Genomic DNA, 20,310 nt, shown 5'->3' with positions numbered 1-20,310 from the left:
ACCAAGGATTTAATGGCTATGCTCACTCACAGTTCTTGAAAAGGGTTAAGGCAGAAGTTAAGGTAAAGCTTAAGTTTTGCCCTCATCAACCTTGGCTGCATGTTTTCAGTGCCAATGAAGAAGACACTGTAAGAGCTGGAAGAAAAATAAAGTGAGAACAGGCAGATAAGGGGATTTCACAGTGATCCAAGCCAAGCACTGCTGTCTTGTACTGTCCTTGAAAAGAGAAGTGAGAGATCTTTTTGGAGAGAGCACTAGAAGTACAAAATCAATAAGTCTAGGAGCATTTTAGTTTGCAAAGGCCACATTATGACCTGAATAATAATAATAAAAAAAATGTGCCTCACCCTTTTCTCTTGGGCACTGAAAACAACTAAGCAAACTTGCAAAAAAGTGTCAAACCTTTCACACATTTTTCTCCTAGCTCCTCAAACCCCTTTCAGTATCTCTTAGATCTAGTCTTCCCTCATGGCAAGACAGCAGAAAGAAGGGTTTGGGTTTTTTACTTATATAGTACTTAAGTATAGAGAAAACTGAGTCAGTCTGGACTGGAAACAAAATGTGTTGTAAACTGCTGTGAGTGATTAAAATTACTTCAAGAATGGTCTTAAAAATATTAACAGGATATACAACAACTGGTTTCAAAGTTAAGCCGCAAATGAGAATCCATAGCACCATTTTCAAGCTCACTTCAAGGTGATGAAGATTCACACTAAGAAGACTGTGGTGACACGGTCAGGCCCTCCATTGTGTGCATTTGTCTTCTCAACTCTTCACTGTCAAGTGTGGAAACTTTGGTTTGTCCCACTATTTGGAAAAGTACACTTCACAAACCTAAAAACCTGTCAAGAAATGCTGGAACCATTGCTCCATTTATTATGCATCTTCCATAGGGAGAACCTTGTGTAAATCAAGATGCTGGGGACAGGAAAAGCTGAATCAAATATTGAAGAAACATCATACATTATACTGATTTAGGAAAGGAAAAGGTTCAATCCCAACCTTAAATACTTCACAGTGGAAAGAATTGCATCGGAATGTGTGAAAGGAGGCAAACCCCCTTCTGTTACAAATTGGAGCTAAACCTAAAGCACTGGAAAAACCAGAACTTCCTCCTTGTTTCCAAATAAATTTTCCTCTTTTCAAATTCTACTGTCGTTTGTTCAAGATTCTTTATATAATGGGAGAAGCTGGAAACTAATTTCATTTTTTCTTAAAAGAGTAAAACTAAAACTAAACCTCCATAACACCCTCTTGAGCTTATCTGCTCTACAGAAATTAGGAATTTGTATGAAGTGTCTTTGACCTCACAAAATCACAGTTTAGGGGAAGGCTACACAGCACCAAAGGAAAGGTGGACAAAAAAGATTCTCTATGTCTTATGATACAGTACCATGTACATGCCATGAATCACAGTCAGCCAATGGTTTTCATAATTAAATTTATTTATTCGTGTTCAACAGTTATCTATCCTTTCCCAATAGCCCAAAACAATAGTTTTGTATGACTAAAGAAATTTTGTTTCAAAATAGCCAAATGCAAATTTTGCAACATTGAAGAAAAGCAACAAGATACTAGTTTGCAAGTATGCCTGCTGGCCAAGGAGATCAGCATTCTTGAATTACTATCATTTCATTACTGGAAAGAAAAGAGCTTTGCCTTTACAGAAAACAATCCTCATGCAGTTTGGACAGAAAGCAAACACACCTCTAGGTGGACAGAGAAAAAGAAGAGGGAGGATGGGAGAGGGTGAAGCTTGTATGCAAACCAACTCTGCCTATGAAATGGAAACAACTGTTGTGTCTTCCCTGTAGGCTGAGGCTGGATAAGTAAATATTCACTTCCCTGGTCTGTGCAGACAGGTGCCACCAGGGAAGATGGAGCTATCTCTGTGCGGCAGAATGTGCTTGTGGTGTGACACTGTAAATGCACTTCAGGGGTTCAGAGATCTTCACCTCCAAAGCAGTCTCTAGTCGGGGTCAGCACTGCACTGTACCTCATTTAGGAGTGCTTCTGGTAATTTACAGCTAAGGAAAATATGTGTGCTGGGAATAACAGGTCATCAAAAACCAAGACTATTTAAATATAAAATAAAATGCCAGCAAAGTGCACTTTGTGGCCACAGTGAGGAATCCTGAGATGCTTCCTGACAGATCACTGGTAAGCATAGACTATTTTTCCCTCTCTCAGATGGTGAACAGGATCCAGCCCTTCCCACCACTTAAAATTCAATATTGCAAGAGACTGTCGACTCCTCTGTACATCGGAAGCAATGGGGGAAGCGAACAAAGCTGCTTTACTTTCTCTAATCTTTCTCCCTTGTGTGCCTGCACCAGATGGTGCTGAGCCGCAGGTTGGAGAGAGATAATAAACCCAGAGGGAAAAAAAAATGATAATATTAGGTTATAAAACAGCTGACCTTCAAATATGACGTCAGCTCCTGTTTAATTGATGGGACAGGTCCAGACAGACAGACGCATGCACCCTGGGATGCCCATATTCAGCAACTTCCTTTCTAATATGGGAAGAAGCCATACGGCAGCAGTGTTAAAATGGACTGCTCAACCTTTAGAGGTGTGAGAATGAGCAGAGGAAAAGTCAGAGTCTCCTTTAAACTGCAGACAGGCAGAACCACATGTGGAAAGCATTCTTGCTGAAAGTGGTTTTGCTTAAACCCTGGTCCAGGATTACCAGTCACTACTGATGATAGCCTGCCTTTCCCACCATGAGGGAAGTAAAATAAACCCCTAGTTAGACAGCACAGATTTTCCAGAAGAAAATTATCAAATATTAGATGTTTTTAAGCTTTTGGCTACTCTGGTCCAGAAGATTGCTTCCAACTGCCGTCACTGCAGGCACTGCTATGAACAATGGTTTTAAACACCATATTGGGGACAGGAATTATCCTGCTTCAGTCAAGCACAAGCTCTGGAAAACTCTGCCACAGCAGACTGTAAATTTTTGCAACCTTTTCTAATATGCTGGTATCAAAGAATTCCCACCAGCCTAGCCTTGGATTACTTTTTTCTATGATGTCCAGCTTTGGGTTAAAGCAAAACACACTAAATGGTACTCCTGCTGATGAAATGGAAAGCCAGGTTGCTGTGAGGAAGATGAGGCAGTGTAAAGTGCAGAGGCCTGAGAATGGGAAGCCCTGAATGGCTCTCTGCCTCCCCTGCAAATGCAGCACAGAAAACATCTCCCCCTCCTTGGCAAGGAAAACATCTCCTGCCCACCTGCCACAGCTGTCTTTGCATGTTCATGAAAAGGGCTTTAAGACTATTAATTGATTTGAAAAACATTAGATTATGTTTTAGTGCTGCCACTGTTCTCTAGGCAAAGGTGACAAACAACAGCCTCAGCGAGAACAGCGTGCATCTCATGCCATCCTGGAGGAAGCGTTTCACCAGTCTCAAAAGAAATCTATGCAGAGACTCCCAGCAGCAAGGGACAAAGCCACATTGAGTGACAACACTGAACAGTTCAGTATTTATTAGACATGTACAAAAATAAAATAGCTTGTTGTAAGCAGCTCAGTGCTGAAACACTGAATTCCAGTTTTCTTGCTGTGTCAAAGATACTTCAATCAGGGAGAAACAAAGCCAAGAGCAGAGACACTCAGTCCCTGTGTCCCAGCAGTGTCTGCACCCAGACAGCAACACAAGCATCCCTCAGTCACATCACAGCCGTACCAGGTCTGCCTCGCTCTGCTCTCTGGAGCCAGACAGATGCCTGGACATTGGCCAGCACACAGGTCCCTCACCAAACTAGGGCTTCATCATCCTGTGAACAGCCCTGTAACTTGTCTCTATTCTCAGAAACCAAAGGTTACTGGCAGGGAAAATGCCTTCCTAGGATCTCAGAAATTCTGCAGGGAGATTGGAATTGGGGCAGCAGTAATTTGGCATCTACCATTAACAGCAGTTTAAAATTTTATGGTCAGAGACAATAAATCCTATCCAGATATTTGCAGCTTGCAAGACAGGACATAGGCAGGGGACAAACAGCTTTGCTGCAAGATGACCAGAAACAAATTTAAGTACATTTTAAACAGAACACAAGCCCTGAATTGCTTCAAACCTCTGCTTTGTCCAGCATCTACATGACTAGATACCGGGTCACAAAAGGAGGTGCTCAAGCAACCAATATTTGCCAATTAAAAGTGATGGGGACAAGAAATGAGAAATGAGGCAGAACAATGCTGAACTGTAGTGCAAAGTTGGAGCACTATCTTCCTGGGTGCACAACAGAAGAGCAATAACCCTAAAAATAACCTTACATTTTCCTCCAGAATCACCCCAGGTTTTCATTTTGGTCCAGGCTGCTTCTCATACTGTACGTAGGATCTCAAATAGCTTGAATCACTGCCTAGTTATCAAGTGTGGCACTGAACGCCTGCACGTGTAGGAATTCTGCATTAACAGTTTGGATGAGACTCCAAGATGCACTGTTGAGATCTTTCAGGGATGCTGGTCACACTATTATTCCGCCCTGCTGAGGACACAAATTGCTTTGCCTTCCTTTGTCAGCTGCTTTTCAAAGCAAATAGAAGGACCTTCAACTATCCACCAGAAACAGAGACAGGGATTGACTGAATGTCTTTGTTACCATACCTGCTACAAAACAAACCCATAGATTCATGCTGCCTTGCTGTGCAAGACACACATGCAGCGAAAGGCACACAATTCACAGAGCTGTGCACAAAGCCAAGCAGATGGTGGGGCCTATATGATCAGTTTCCTAACTTCCTCCCATATGGGTCAAGAGATCTCCCACATCCTCCAACAGGAACAGTGTTAAGTGGCTGGAGGCTAAAGACGGAGTTGCATCAGCATGGAGGGGGACATCGAAAGAGAGAGGTTTGCATCAGTGATACCAGCTCTACCCTCCCACGGGCTTTCTCCTCTTACCTCCTTAGATCAATTGCCCCTGTAATTGTGAGCAATACAACATTAACTACAATCTCTTCAACATTCCAGTCGTTGTAATGCCTTAAAAACAAAGGAATTAGGAGAGGGGATGTTGAAGGGAGAGGGTTGAAGCTGTGCTGTGTCAGGGAAAGGGAAGAGGCCTTTCTCCAGCTCTTTGATGTTGACTCCTGCTGTTCTAAATGGAACCTCACCCAGGAAAATAAATCTTTAGTTAAAGAATACTGCAAACCACAATGGGTTTTTATCCTGGCAATACCAACCCCACACCAGCTCCTAAAGCTCTTAGCTGAACAGAGGGTGAGCAGCAGCAACACTGTGCTGAAATCCGCATTCCTAAAATTCCCCAGCAAATGCAGGCAGAAGGCAGCTTAGGGGCTATTAGCTGAGAATTCAGGTTCAGATGTGCCATGGGACAGAGGTCAGGGCAGGGATTCAACCCCCTGTCTCTCCTGCACATTCATTTGAAAATCTTCAAGCGTTCTCAGCACTCTCTGTGCTATCACTACCACCATTGCACAAAGCATATTTTGCTCGTGTTCCTCCAGTCTGTGCTATCTCTGGGGCTGGAGATCCACACGGCAGCAGCCTCCTGGAGATCTCATGGACACAGCAGCCCGCAGCTCCCACCCTACCCCTGATAACCACTACATCTCTGTGAGGGAGGAGAGTTATAATGCAGCAGAAATCAACAAGCCTGCTTGTTTCTTATTCCAAAGTGAAGACAAACGTGGGGTTTGTTCAGCTGAGCAGAACAGCCGAGCCTTGCAAGGAGGGCAGGAAAAAACGTGGGTATATTAGATTTTGGATTGGACTAAGTACCTTGAAACAGGATGGACACAGGAATATTTTCAGAAGAAGAGTTTAAAATTTGAAATGCAGAAGAAAAAAATTTGAAATGCTCTCCACCTGTTCAGTGACACTGCTTCTCTGGAGACAAAGGGGACTGGGAGCAGGGGATAACACAGGGAAAAAAATCCAGTGCTTCAAGCTTTTATTATCCTAACTTTAGAATTGAACAGAGTCACTAAACCTTTCTGAGTTTTAGAGCAGAAGGAAAATGAAAACAAACACTTGATTTTTGGGGTATATTTTAGAAAAAATATAGCATGCTAATACTTAAAAAGCAAAGTTGAAAGGTAGCAGAGACATAGAACAATGAAAAGTGAGAGTAAAAGAAGGTCCCTAAATTCCACATATAGCAACTGGAGGAAAAGAACTGTGAAGGGAGAGAATTAATTCCTATTATTTAGTTTTCTGATAAATCAGTTTGTTAATTGAATAACACAATCCTTTTTTTTCTTTAAGTTACTCATTTGCAGTGTTTGATAGGTACATTTTCAGCCTTAGACTCTGAGCTACATTTGGTAGCTACAGTGCTAATAATTAACTGTTAAAATATCTTGCTCCTTCAGCTCACCAGCTCCCTTAAAATGTCTTGTGGCAGAAGCCAATGGGCTGTTTGACCAGGAAATCAGTTGTCTTGGAGACATCTTCACATGCTGCTACAGCAGCTCAGTCACTTTGAGTGACGCCACCCAGCAATCTGCACATTACCTTCAAACACAAAATGAGGATATCAAAGCCACTGAAAGAGAAATCATCACCTGCAAGAAACATGCTGTTCTTCTCTCATGAACTGTTAGCTGAAGGAAGAGCTGTAGCAAGGTGAGAGCTCTGATCTCAAAAGGCACTGCTACCTGCCTGCATAATTAGGTCACTAAAAGGCTAATGGTGCACCTGGTTCACACAACCATTTATAGGAAAATTATAGTCTATGTTGGCCATGCAGAATCAGTTTCAGGTCAAACTGCAGGTACCACTTCTAAACCAGAAGGTTACTAAAAGATTAGACAAAGAGGTAATCCAGAAGTGTGCCCACTAGCTATAACTAAACCACTCAGATCAGAAAAAGAGTTAAAACTGTAAAGCCACTTTGGAGTATTTTAAAAAGACTACAAAACAGTTATTTACAAGGTAAACTATTAATCCCACATTATATGACCTGATAAAATAAGATGCTTATCCTCTAGTCACCCTAATGGAGTGCTAAAATGGTGCTATTCTTGGAAAGAAAATGTGGAAGCAATCCTGCCCAGCAGCTTGAAGATGCAGACATGGATGCATCAAACTCCCTCGCACCAGCTCTATATACATATGCAAAATGCCAAGGCAGAAAAGGAGTCAAATGCCAGACAGATTAGATTCATGCCAGTGCATCTCTGGGACCCCAAACAACATGTTTGGGATTCAGGTTTATAAATAATAGGGCATAATGTCTTTAATTGCCTGCAAAACACCTCTTACATGGCAATAGGCTTCTGTTGAGCTTTCTCCTGCCCCAAAAGACAAGCTGGTGGCCAGGCAGCCATGCCAGATCTAGAGCACCAAAACCACCAAGTATCCTCAATTCTCTTCGGCACATGGTGTGATGATTCAACGTAGTCAAAACTGACAGAGACTTATTCCCCTCCTAGCCTCGAGCACCGCTGGAGACGCTGCTCCCTCAAGGCCTTATGAAAGCCCAGAAAGATGCACTTAATGTAGCCACATCTTTGCTAACTCAATAACTTCTGAAACCACTAATCTATCAACCCTGGGTCTGCATAGTTGCAGCACAAAATACAAAGACAAGTCTCCTGCCTATCTTTTCCATGGTATCACAGGGGACTTGGGAGTGGTCCAATTTCTGTGCAAACAGGGGTACAGGCAAATGCTTAAAACCTTCAGAAAGACACAGGCCTGCTCAGAACATTCCTGCCAACAGCTCCAGTTAAGAGTAAAAAGAAAAGCTTTGTCCCAGCTGTAAAAAAGGTTCCCCTGGGCAGCAAGAAGAGTACTTCTGCTCACAGAATATGTGCATCTCAGTTGAATTAGCTAATGTGTGTTGAACACACTGAAAATTGTAGTATATAAATGCTAAGGATTGTTATTTATTATTGTCTTGGTGCACAACAGCGGAAACCAGTGCCATTTACAGACACGAATTAAGAACAACAGGAGGTCCATCAACATGCTGTGGGTCTGGGGATTTTCTTCATTTGTCTCCCTCGCTCCCATCTCCCTCCGACAGAAATCTCTTCCATAGGACTCCTACAGTCCTCGCCAAGCAGTGCTGGCCTGGGCCCAGTGAAGCCCGTCACACTGGAACAGCTCCCTTGGGAGGGGGTGAGACCTCCACATAGAATAAAACAAAGGCATATACACATTTTAAGGTAAAAAAAGTTACTTAAAAGAAGTTGTGAACTCAGTGACGTACACAGAACAATGGAGTGATTCATATATATACAAGCAACGTCTTACAAGACTGGTCTCAGCATAAGAGCAGATTTTTAAACACTGATTTCTTTATCTGAATTTTTAAGAAGTAGCTTAGATAAAAAGATTATTCCAGATCTCCTGCATGAGATTTGGGTGAAGGAGTGAGAGGGTTTGTCTAGTTTTTAAAGTAACTCATGAGTGCCCTAGTTCAGAGCCAGAATTTAGGTTTAAGAGGATCAAAATAATTTTTAAACTTTAATTTTCCAGACTAGCTTGTAACTTAATTCTGCAGCTCTGATAATGTGAAAATAGTTTTGCTAAGTGCTTATATAGCACACAAGAATCCCTCCCCAAGACAATTAAAATAACTGCACAGAAACAGTCTCTCTTTGATGTTACAGGCTTGTGTCAAAGGGGTTATTTTCACTCTAACATTGTTGCCTCAATTGTAAATTTCACACATCCACAAAAATTCACAGGATATTGAGAAAAAATGCAGGTTCAGGGTCAAACTTTTACAGACAACTTATTACATAATGCAAGCCTCTGAGAGATGCTCAATCAAATTGTAATGGTTCCTTTTCCTCAATAAAGAGCTTAGATGTGCATTACAGCTTGCTCATTGGAAAAAAAAAAACCAAACATGTGCATTTAATTCAGCTTGTCAAAGACATGCTGTGCTGGCAGAGAGACTTGCATTCCTCTTATTTTCCTCAAGTTACTGATTGCTTAGAACATGGTTGCCCTACTGTCTATGAAATACAGATATTTCAGCAACTCAAGCTTTAAGGGCCTTATATCAAGGGGCCAATATCAATACCTGATCTGCCATTCAGCACACTGTATTGCAACTATAAAAGATGAATTTCTGAGGCCCTGAAGTGTTGTTACAGTGACATTCCCTTCTCTATTTGCAGAGCTGCACATTTTTTGTTTAATACCATTAAACCAAAAGTTTATTTTAAACAGCAATTCACAGTCCATGCCAGAACAGAAGCAAGCTTTGCTGGCTGTATCTCAAGGACTAACTACTGCAGAGCACTTTCTCAGCTACCCTGCATACAGATTTGCTTCCACACTCAGGATTCAGAATCACACAGAATGAAGGGGAGTGGGTTTCACAGAATCACAGAATCTGCTGAGTTGGAATGGACCACAAGGATCATGAAGTCCAGCTCCTGGCCCTGCACAGCACCATCCCCAAGAGTCACACCATCTGCGTGAGAGCTTTAGCCAAACACTTCTTGAGCTCTGCCAGGCTTGGTGCTGTGACCACTGCCCTGGGGAGCCTGTTCCAGTGCCCAACCACCCTCTGGGGGCAGAACCTTTTCCTAAGATCCAACCTAAACCTCCCCTGACACAACCTCAGGCCACTCCCTCGGCTGTGCCTGCACTGAGGTCTCCCCTCAGTCTCCTCCAGGCTGAACAGACCAAGTGCCCTCAGCCACTCCTCACACGGTTTCCCCTCAAGGTCCTTCACCCTTCACAGCCCTCCTTTGGATGCTCTCTATAAGTTTGGTGTCTTTCTTACATTGTGGTGCCCAAAACTGCCCCCAGCACTCAAGGTGAGACCACGCCAATGCAGAGCAGAGGGGACAGTCCCCTCCCTTGCCCGGCTGGTGATGCTGTACCTGATGGAAAGGTAATTAGGTTGTTACTTTGTCATAAAAAGAAATCAGATTCAAAAAGCAAGATTTTCCTCTCAGCTGTGCTGGCTGTGATCAAAGACTGTGTTGTCTTCAAAGTGTTTTTCAATACCTCCCAGAATAATCTTCTCCATAACTTTACCAAACACTGAAGTGAGACTGACAGGCCTGTAGTTTCTGCAGTCCTCTTCTCGCCCTTCCTGAAAATCAGGAATGTCTGCCAGCTTCCAGACAGCTAGGACTTCTCTGGATTCCCAAGACCTCTCAAAAGCCATTAAAAGAGGTTTTTTGATAACATCAACAGGTCTTTAAGAATCCTCAGATGAATCCCATCAGGCCACACAGATTTGTATGGATCTAGCTGGAGCAGCACATCCCACACAATTTCATGGTTGACCGGGAGTTGATCATTCCCTCAGTCATGGTCCTCCAGCTCAGGGCATTGAGACCCCCTTGGTCATCATTCCCCCTTCCAAACTAGTTTAAAGCTCTGCCAAGGAGCACCTCTGGATCAATAGACCCATGCCTGGCTCTGAATGCTGCCAAAGGAAGAGGTGCATTTAGAAGGAAACGAGGGCATTTCCCTACTGCTCACAGGACAACCCTTATTCCATTTGAAGCAAACAAATGTTATTTGAAAGGACAACCCTTATTTCATTTGAAACTGACTCCTTTGTTTGGTCTCCACTCCAGATTCCTCAGTGCACCAGACAATCCTGTACAATCACACTCAAGAGTGGCAATGTACCAAAAAAGTTTACATGAATTGGTCACAAAGTACGTACAAGAGCTTGCAAGATCATGAAAAATGCCCTCCAGAACAGGTTCCTGTTGCTCTGAGCTTGGGACAGAGATTAGAGTTATCAGCTTTGACACTTAGCAGGAATGTGTCACAAAGGATTAAATCATTATTTCATGAAGTGTCAGCAAACGCAGCTTTCCTGCTGTTCTACCACTAACTTATACATTAATTAGTGAGGTACAAAACAAACATGAAATATCTCCAAGCACGTGCCTGTGGATCGGACACAGCCAGAACTATTAGCACAGGATTCACTTCCAAGAGGAGTCACCCAAAGCATCACAAAGACATAGCCCTTCAGATTATTAAAACGCGAAGAGTAGAAATGCTGAAGGGAAACACACAGAAGCTAATTGCAATGTTTGTCTTAGCGTTTTTGATAGATGTTTAATACCACTCCTTCACAACCTCAGCATGTGATTTTCTAAACCAGGTCAAATATGCACCACTGAATAAAAACATCCATCCTTGAGAGAGGGCTGTGGAGCAGAGCCAAAAGATCCCACAAACAGGAACAGAAGAGTCGAGATAAGATATTCTAGGACAAAAAGGAAGCACACTACCTAGCAGATCATGCAGTAAAGCAAGAATTGACTTAATTATTACCAAACGAAACTCCAAGCGTTATCTAGCTGCTCAGCAGTTCTGGACAAAATCATTTATGAACTCTTACTCCATCAGGAGGTAGAAGAAATTCTGTATGGTCTGACTGCAAGCCATGTAAAGAAGCTCTTGGCAGATCAGTGACATACACACATAAACCTCTACTTTTCTCCTAAATTATGACCTTATAAGTGTGTCATGGGACCAAAAAAAAACCCCAAAAAAACATAACCAAACAAAAAAAACCCAAACAAAAAATTTTCACTGCTAATGGCTATCCAAGCAGGATTTCTAGTTTTGGCCATGTCCTGTATTTTCCCCTTGCCTTCTGTCCCAAACTGCTGCCTTCTACTGAGAGACATTGCCTGACACTGCCTAATTGCATCAGTATGCACACTATGGACAGGATGCATTCTTTAAACTAATTTGTCCCAGTTGTGCTTTGGGATCTGTTCAGTACAAAATAAGATTACTTGCTAGAACTGGGTCAGGTTGTAATCTCTCTCATAGAGGTTGAATTCTACTTGATCTCAAAGCCATTAGATCAACATCCAATGAATGACAGGGCAACTATTTGCCTTCATTACTGAAATACTTTCCATGGCAAGACTCTCAGAACCAGACTTCCCTTTTCATGGGAGAGCTGCATGATTAAACCATCCTGCCATGAAGAACTGCAGCACCACAATGTTCCACTCTTCCAGTACCACCCCACCTTTTACAGACTGCCAAAGCACAGGAGACAAGGAAGGCTTCTCATAGTACCGAGGCCCTACTACACATCATTATATTCAGAAACTTGCAGAGATCTGTATAAATTTGGGAGCAGTTCAGAACAGAGGTCTAGGGTGTCCTTACTCTGACTCAGTGTTTCACCCACAGAATGATTTTCTTAGGTTGAAATAGATGCCACCCACCTCCTGTTCTACCAGCTGAAGCCACCCAATGCTGTGAAAATGTCTGCCCACAGCCCTAAACATGAGTGGGTGGCAGTAGCTACCATTGCTGTGTCAAAGACATGGATATTATGAACCTTAGAGCAACCAATCACCCCCACTCAATGATATTTGTCCTTTGGACACCAGCATGTTCATAACGAAATACGTTAACAATCTGCTAATTAAATGCTTTAAATTAGGTTAAAATCAGACTGTCTGACAGTTGAAACACAATGCATTAATAAGATTGTTGTAACTTTCTTAGCATCAAGTGTTTATTAGAAGCTCAAAAAGTGGGGAAACTATCTTCTTCAAACTGAATGATTCCTATACAACCACACAGTCACTGAAATAGGGCTTTGAAAGGACGGCAGAAAGTTTATCTAAAGCAGAAGTACATGATTCAGAGACCTGTCTACTTGGCTGAAGTACTAAGGCACAAGTTAATCCATACAGTCCAGGATAATTGCTATTTACAGTGAAAGGGGATGCAAGAATGGTAGAAAGGAAAGCAAAGAGTTGAGTTCTCTTAATGAAACACAGCAGAATCCATAGCTGCATCTGTCAATTGGAACATCAGCTGCTGCTGAAAAATTTATCTTGAATGTCTCATAAGCTGCCTTCCAGTTCCATTAGAAAAAAAAAGCCAAAACTAAGAAAAGCCGACTCCTATATTTTTGTTAGTCAGACAGTAAGAGAGGTTTGTGTTAGCAGAAGTCATAAAACTTCACAGAATATAAAATCTGTAGTTAAGATGGGGAACCTATGAAATATGGTTGTAAATTCCAATAAAGCTACCGTTCAGCTCATGAACTCACACCACTCTAGGAGTCGTCAGGACAAGACTCAGCCCAATAACTTGATACATGCAGCTAGAGGTCATTTTTCAGCTCTCTCACCCTTGCTCCTATGCAGGCTCATTGCTCTTTTCCCAATAAAGGACATTCTGTGAATTCAGCCTCCAGAGCTGCTTTCTGCTTTGCTCCCATGATAGGTCTTCTGCTTTTCCAAGGAAAAAAAACCAGGACAGATACTCCCCTTTGCTTCCTCAGAACTCCACCTACTCTACTGCTTGTTTCATACCCCAAAGGCTAACAAATTAGACAGTCTAAATGTAACACAGTATGTTGTACACATGAAGGGACTGTCACTCTCAAGGAATTTTCTCCTTGTTCAGAGGATAGCAGGCCAAGGTACCAATGGGCAGAATTAATGGTTTTCTTTTAGCACATGGACCTTAACCCACCTCAGCTGTTGCCGAGAAAACCCAGGAGATATGTATCTTATATAATGCACTCAACTCTTAAGCCTCTCTTTTCACAGCAAAAGATCTACAGCTCTTTCTTCTCAAGTGAACTTCATACATCAGCATCACCCAGACAAAGCTGATGGACTCAATGGCAGCTCATTTTTCTTAGACGCACAGAAACCTAACAGGCCTGTTCCAGAGCCTCCACCTGTAGCTGCCACCACAGGGTTTCACACAGATATGCTTGGAAGTGCAATTTGCCATCTCAATCACTATTCACACTGTCATACTGAAGCAGCCCTTGCAACTGAAGACCCCTTGCCTGGAGATGAAAGGCAATCTTGGCCTTAACCACATCTCTTCCTGGAACTTTCTCACCCAACTGATCCTGCAGAATACAAACAGGGTCTGACCTGAGCAGAAGAAGATCCCAGAGGTGCGCCTGGGAAAACCATCTTTGCAGCAAAAGGACTGGGACATGCACCTAAAGGTGCACCTACATGAAAAAGTGCACATGTCAAGGCCAAAGTAAAGCTGCAAAAGTTTTAGCTGAGCAGGAGACAAAGCAGGAACCTGGCATTTGTAATACAAATTACAAGAGACAATCCCAACTGTCCAAAAATCTAACCAGCTTGGAGATTCTCTTCGAGAAGACCAGGCAGGACTTTTACCCTCTGAGTTTCCTCTAGACTGGACATTGGCTATGGGCTATTCTAAGTCTCTGAGATTACCAAAGCTATAATAAAATGTCCTCTAGCCTTCCTGAGCAACGTCAGAGTCATCTTTAATTTAGCTTCACCTACAAAAGTAGCCAGCTGCTTAAAAGAAAGTTGAACAACTGGTTTCTAACTAGAACTGCCCCGAATATTTTAGCATTCACACAAAGTCACATAGGAAAAAAAAAAAGGAAAAGTCAAAACCTCAACAACTCCTGTATCCTGGTTACCATCCTCCACTGTAATTATAAAATTGCCCTTAAAACATAATTGCATAATTGGGCTTGGCAAGTATTCACCCAAACCTTTTACAAATATTTCCACAGACTGAAGGAACAGGCGGTGGGCAGTCTGACAAGCCTGCCATGAGAATTTGTGCCCTTAGGACATGTTCCTGGATATTAAACTAAATACTTTGCATCACAGACTAATGTTTCAAAACAGTAGTTGAGCAAGTAAAATACCAGCATCTTAAAACAAATCCAGACAAAGATTTCTAGTCTATTTTCACTGATGACACATATATGGACCAGCAATCCCTTTGAACAAAGAGACAGAGGAGGCTACCAAACTTTTTTTAATTAATCCCCAGTGAGATGAAATTGGTTGATTTCTGACAGCTACAACCAAATAGAAGCTACCAATGCTTCGTAGGCTTACCTTACCAGTTTAGTACACTGTCCCCTAATTAAGAAAAACAAAACCACCAAGAAACCCCCACAGCCTCAAATGCAAATACAGAAACATGTGGTCTGCAGGGAGAGGAAACACAAGTGAAACCAGAAATGAAATCTGCGATAGAGTAAGGTTGTTTTTAACAGCTGTGCATTATGCATTCAGCAGCACAGAGAATGCCAGCAGAGAGCCTTTATTAACATAGGCCTCAGAGTACAGTGTGCTCCTATCATGATTGGCTTCTCTTGAGAGAAGGCGCACACACACAAAAGACTTAACCCTAGAGAGATCACTCCAATCCTGTTGCTATTTCATCAGCTCCACACTACAACAGGAACCAGAGAATTTCCATGATGTATCCTAGACAAACAGGTAACACTTCAAACAATGCCTGAAATTTAATCTACAATAGATTTTATCAGCAAGTTATGGCAGGTAGGGAAGGGGAGAAAAAAAATGCCACACAAACCCACACAAGAGTCACACTGCCAATGCTGTTCTGCTACACAGACCTCAAGTACAGGGGGAGACTGGAAAATTCTTTCCTTGTAGAAGCTGCTGATAAAAGCAAGCTATTGTGAGGACACCTGTGTTGTCAGCACAGCAACCTGCACCTCCACACCACATATTTTAGGGGCCCATCAGTCCAACAAACAGCTGGAAGCCTTGCTACAGATGCAGGGACTCAGCAGGGTAGCTCACTCCATTTGGGAAGCTGCTATTGGCAGCAGAAATCATTTGCTGATGCCAGCCCTGCTTCCACTCTGAGACTTGCCTCTATCACAAACACTTGTTAGCACACCCAGCACAGCACCAGGCAGACACCAGAGAATTAGAAAGTGATCTCAGAATAGGATCACCACCTTTCCTGTATCAGGTGCTGAGACAAGCTCTCTAGAGGTCTTGTCAACAGCTCCAAGTTGCAGCTGGCTGCAGATGCTGCAAGTATGGCCTGCCCTGGTGGGCACTTCCCACAGAAGCAACCACTGAAGTGACAAAAAGATACACTAGAGGCCTTAAACCCCAAAAAGGCCACTTTAGCACCAACTTAAACTAGTCTTTTCTCTGATTTGATTTCTCAGAAAGGAGAATGGCATGAAATATCCTAAGCATCCATCTTATGGCTCTGCTGAGAAGTCTCATAGTAGGAAATAGAAACAAAACACCAACGCAAAGAGTTTGAAAACTGGTCTAGATGACTGAACCCTGATGTGTACCTAGAGCAGAAAATATAGCTCTATATAGTTTGAACTTATTTATATATCTTTTTTCCTTTCTCTTGTTACTATGTAAAATTCTAGAGTCATTATTCCAAATAACATGAGCTGGTTTGAGGCAGCAATAGCACTAGAAATTTCAAGGAGTTATTTTATATGCAATATTCTAGTTCCCAAGAGCATAATATATGGGTTTTTTAAGCCTATCACATCTGTACCTTAAAGCACTTTTTACTAAGGTACTGAACAGAAAGAGACAGGTAGTGTTTATTAAAGAATTTCCTGAAAGTCCTTGTACTGCAAGTACAATACTCTCTAGGTCAGGTACCCTTAAAAGGTTTTTAATATGATGGCTATGCACCTCCCATCACAATGGCAGCAAGTGCTTTAAAAATCAAAATATCATTGACTGTAATATCATCATTTGATAAAAATACTCCTTTATCACTCTTTAAGCACAACCCCCCCCCAAAACTGAGTCATCAGGGGAATAAGTAATTAGCTCCTTTCATGACTAGCAGGAAGAGACTTGATCTCTCAGCCTCTCTTAGCCAGCCGTCTGCCCATCACACAAGACCGCCTTTTCTCCACTCTTTTTCTTGGTTCCTACAGCCTTTCCCTCCTCGGAAGCTCAATTATACTTGAATCAAAGAGACAAGCATTTATCAGCTCAGTGTGAGTAGAGGAATTTACCCAACAAAGGCACCAAAATACACCTGTTGTTTTGGTGCAGGGTGTTGGCAAGACCATATGGTCTTGGTGACTGTGAAAGGGACTGTGAATGACCAGGAACTACCCACATTCAGAAAATACTCACTTCCCCTGCCAGAGAGGTAAGTCATTTGCAGTCCTCTTCTAATGCTTGGAGCACAAGATTTTGGACAAACACCACAAGTAGTACCTCTCCCTAATCTTCTCACAGTCCAACTCTTTAGATCTCCCAGAGTTCAGTTGCTTATAGCCAGGGCAAGACAACACAGACAAAAAAGAGTTAATACAAATTAAAAGCAAAGTCTGACCTAGAAGGCAAGCCATGTAGAGTACAAACATCTGAGAATCTTCACAAGGTCTCCTCACCTATCATTCATCCACCAATTACACGCCAGTGTAATTAAATCAGGAAAGCTATGTTTAATTTTCCTATCATCACCTGACGAGATAAGAGCAGTACGTATGGGAGGGATCAGGCACAGGGGAAAGAGCTATTTATTAATAAGTTAAATCCTTTTAGATTTAAGAGCCTCTCTCCCTAAGAAGAATCTGATTCACGAACACAATTTCTCAGTGTAATGCAGACAAATCAGACATCCCATCTCCATTCTTGTCCTGGGCTTAGTCCTCAAGTCTCTTCTTTCATTCAGAAACAAGACTTACTGAAAATTATCAGGTACAACTTAGACAGAAATATAGCTTTTGTTGAAACCAAGGGTTTAGCTACACATTTAAAACTGAAGAACACTCATCTCCCAGTCATTATATTAACACAGACAACCACATTAATTTACATTACTTCTAAACAGCCTAAGACTCCCTGTTTTATGAACAACAAGGCATTAGGGTGCATTTGCAGAAATACAAGGCATGCTCCAGTTCATTCTTCTGTCTTTCTTCTACTGCCTTCTCCCACATGAGGCAGGAGGAAATTCTGTGATCCCTGTACCCTGCAAAGACTATTAATGCTTTAACAGGATCATACAAAGCTTTCTCTACTTGCTAGCCACACAGCAGCTATAGCTGTTTCCTCTCCACTCTTCGTTGCTCCATCCCATCCAGCCGTGCTTCCTCAGCCAGTCATTTAAAGCCCTGATTGAAAAATGTATCAGTTCATAACACTGGATGACTTCCACAAGATCATGTTTTCAAGAACAAAAATCCTACAGGCTTTGATGTAACCATGGCTTCACCACATCTTTTTTGTTGTTGTTTAAATGGGAAGGGAAAAATATTTATAACTGCAACTATAAATATACACGCTACTGACTTTTCAACTTGCTGTCCTTGTTCTCAGGCTAAATTTAGTCTGCTATATCCTGTCCAGCCCTTGGTAAAAAAGCAACACACACATGAAATTGTGCAAATCCCGTACAGTGGGCAATTACACTTATCCAGGTACCTTACAAGATAACCAGCGGGACAGGTAAATTCTCATTACAGGGTGTAGGTGTGTTCATGGCTATAGAGGAAGTGGACTATTACAGAGACAATCCTTTGATACAGAAAATAACAATTATTGCAATAGGAGAGCTCTGTGTTTCTGGATGAAAAAAGTGATGTAGGTTATTCAGAGTGTACATGTAGACCATATACTTGGTTTGTGCCAAATGTGCTTTAAGGGTGTATGTGCACCTCCAAGCTACAAAGAACCATTCACTGGCCACAGCAGCTGTTTGCACAAAAATGTTTGAGAGAATGTTTAAGACACTGATTGAAACTTGGATGACGGATTTCAAGCTCTAATCTGCATGTTAAAGAGCATCTTTTTGTATCCTGAAGGCTCTTATTCGTCTGAAAGATTTCTTAGTTAATTCAAGGTATATATTTATCAGAAACTGACTACCTGGAGAATTAGAGCTGTTAAGTCATTCTACTGTTACTCTTAAGAAGCCTTAGTCATGCTAGAGCCTAGGTGATTTCCGCAAGGGCCAACACACACTTCACCCTGGTTTAAGGATCCCTGCCCGCGATTCAAAGTTTCATAGGGATGAGGAGTCCCCCGCTACAATCTGGCAAGAAAGGCAGTTCGGCAGATGCTCCTGCACAAGCATCCGCCGGTCTAATAACCAAAATAAGCAGAAAAAAACAACCAAAAAAACCCCAAACACTGTTTCCTATGCCTCGATAGCTGGGGGGAAAAACAATAAAGGGTCGGGCTAGCCTCGCCTGCAGCCCTGCTGGCTCGGCGTGTTTCTCGGGCGCCGGTCAGCTCTGCGACCCAGCCTTTCGTCTGTGCTTATAAATACATCGCTGGCAAAGGCTAGTTGGATAGGACAGGAAAAATTAGTTTCCTGGGGCTGAGAGCCGCCCTGCGACCGGCCCCCCCTCCAGCCCAGCGCGCCCGCGGCGCGGGGAAAGAGTCCGCTGGTGCCGCACCAGCCCGGGGGTCCCCGGCCGGCATCGCCCCCGCCCCCGCCCCGCACGGTCCCTGCCCTACCCAGCATGGAGAAGATGAAGTCCTTCGCCGTGTGGATCTCCAGGGCCCGCTGGTCGTCGTACTCCCTCTGATCGTGCTTGGTGAATTCCTGGATGAGTTTATTTAATTCTTCCACCCTGGCTCCCGATCGGAAATCCAGCTCCGGGAAGGGAGGCTTGCTGGTGGTGCCGGCGGACGCTGCCTTGCTGGCGAGAGGCGCCGCCATCTTCATGCAAAAAAAAAAAAAAAAAAAAAAAAGGGAAAGAAGGGGGGGGGGGGAAGGAAAGGAAAGGAAAAGAAAAGAAAAGGAAAAAAAAAAAAAAAGGAAGGGTTTGTACTGTTGCAATGGAAGAATGCGAGCGGCGGCGTAGCGGCAAGCCCGGGCGCGGGGCTGGCCGCCGGCGCGGAGCCCGGAGCGCGGAGCGGCGCCGGCCGCCGCGATCAACAAGCGGCCGCGCGGGCTCAGCCCCCGCCCGCGCCGCGCCCGCGGCACCGCGGAGCCGCCCGCCCGCCCGCTGCCGCGCCGGGGGGAGCGCCGCGCAGCGCGGCGGGGGCTGCCCGCGCCGGCCGGGGCCGCGGGGGGGCTGCTCCGCTGCCGGCGTCACGGCGGGCGGGTGCTGAGGCTGCAGCCAGAGCGCTGGCTCGGGGTACAATCCTTTTCTCTTTTTTCCTTTCTTTTATTTTTCCTTTCTTTCTTTCTTTCTTTCTTTTTTTTTTTTTTTTTTAATTAAGTTAAATTGATTTTTAAACTTAAGCAAAAGCCTTGTCCTGAAAGCGGATTAATAACTGGCTGTGAACTCTGTTCCTCCCACATGTTCCCAAGGCATTCTGTGTTTATTCCTTTTTAGCTTCTTACACTATATCGAAGGTTGCTCTATATATACATATATGTATATAAATATAAGAAGTGATTTTATGATATGACTTAGTTGAAATAAAGTACAGTTACTCCTGCTCTTGAGACCAACCCTGCCTCGAAGCTCCTGGGAGCCACATAGACAAAGGGTAGGAAGGGAAATGGGATCTCGGAAGACTTGCCTGAGGTCAAGTAGCCTGTGGCAAGGAGCCCAGACCTCTGATCTTCATCCGTTTCTGCCATCGACAAGACTACACCTTTTTCTTCTCTATGTAATTGGAATGCCTTC

At 43.2% G+C, this 20,310-nt stretch overlaps 1 protein-coding gene across 1 annotated transcript in view; it reads right to left on the bottom strand.

Annotated features, from left to right (window-relative positions):
• Positions 1-19,412, bottom strand: part of MB21D2 (Mab-21 domain containing 2) — a 59,412-nt gene extending 40,000 nt beyond the window's left edge. The window contains exon 1 of the mRNA XM_066193335.1: positions 19,187-19,412. Coding sequence (XP_066049432.1) covers positions 19,187-19,397 — 211 coding nt within the window. The 5' untranslated portion in view covers positions 19,398-19,412. The remainder of the gene's footprint in view (positions 1-19,186) is intronic.
• Between the last annotated feature and the right edge of the window lie 898 nt (positions 19,413-20,310).

Source organism: Chamaea fasciata, unplaced genomic scaffold (assembly GCF_029207755.1).
Source record: "Chamaea fasciata isolate MVZ Bird 193981 ecotype frontalis unplaced genomic scaffold, bChaFas1.0.hap1 SCAF_11, whole genome shotgun sequence".
NCBI lineage: Eukaryota > Metazoa > Chordata > Aves > Passeriformes > Sylviidae > Chamaea > Chamaea fasciata.
This window is presented reverse-complemented; position numbering and strand designations above follow the sequence as displayed.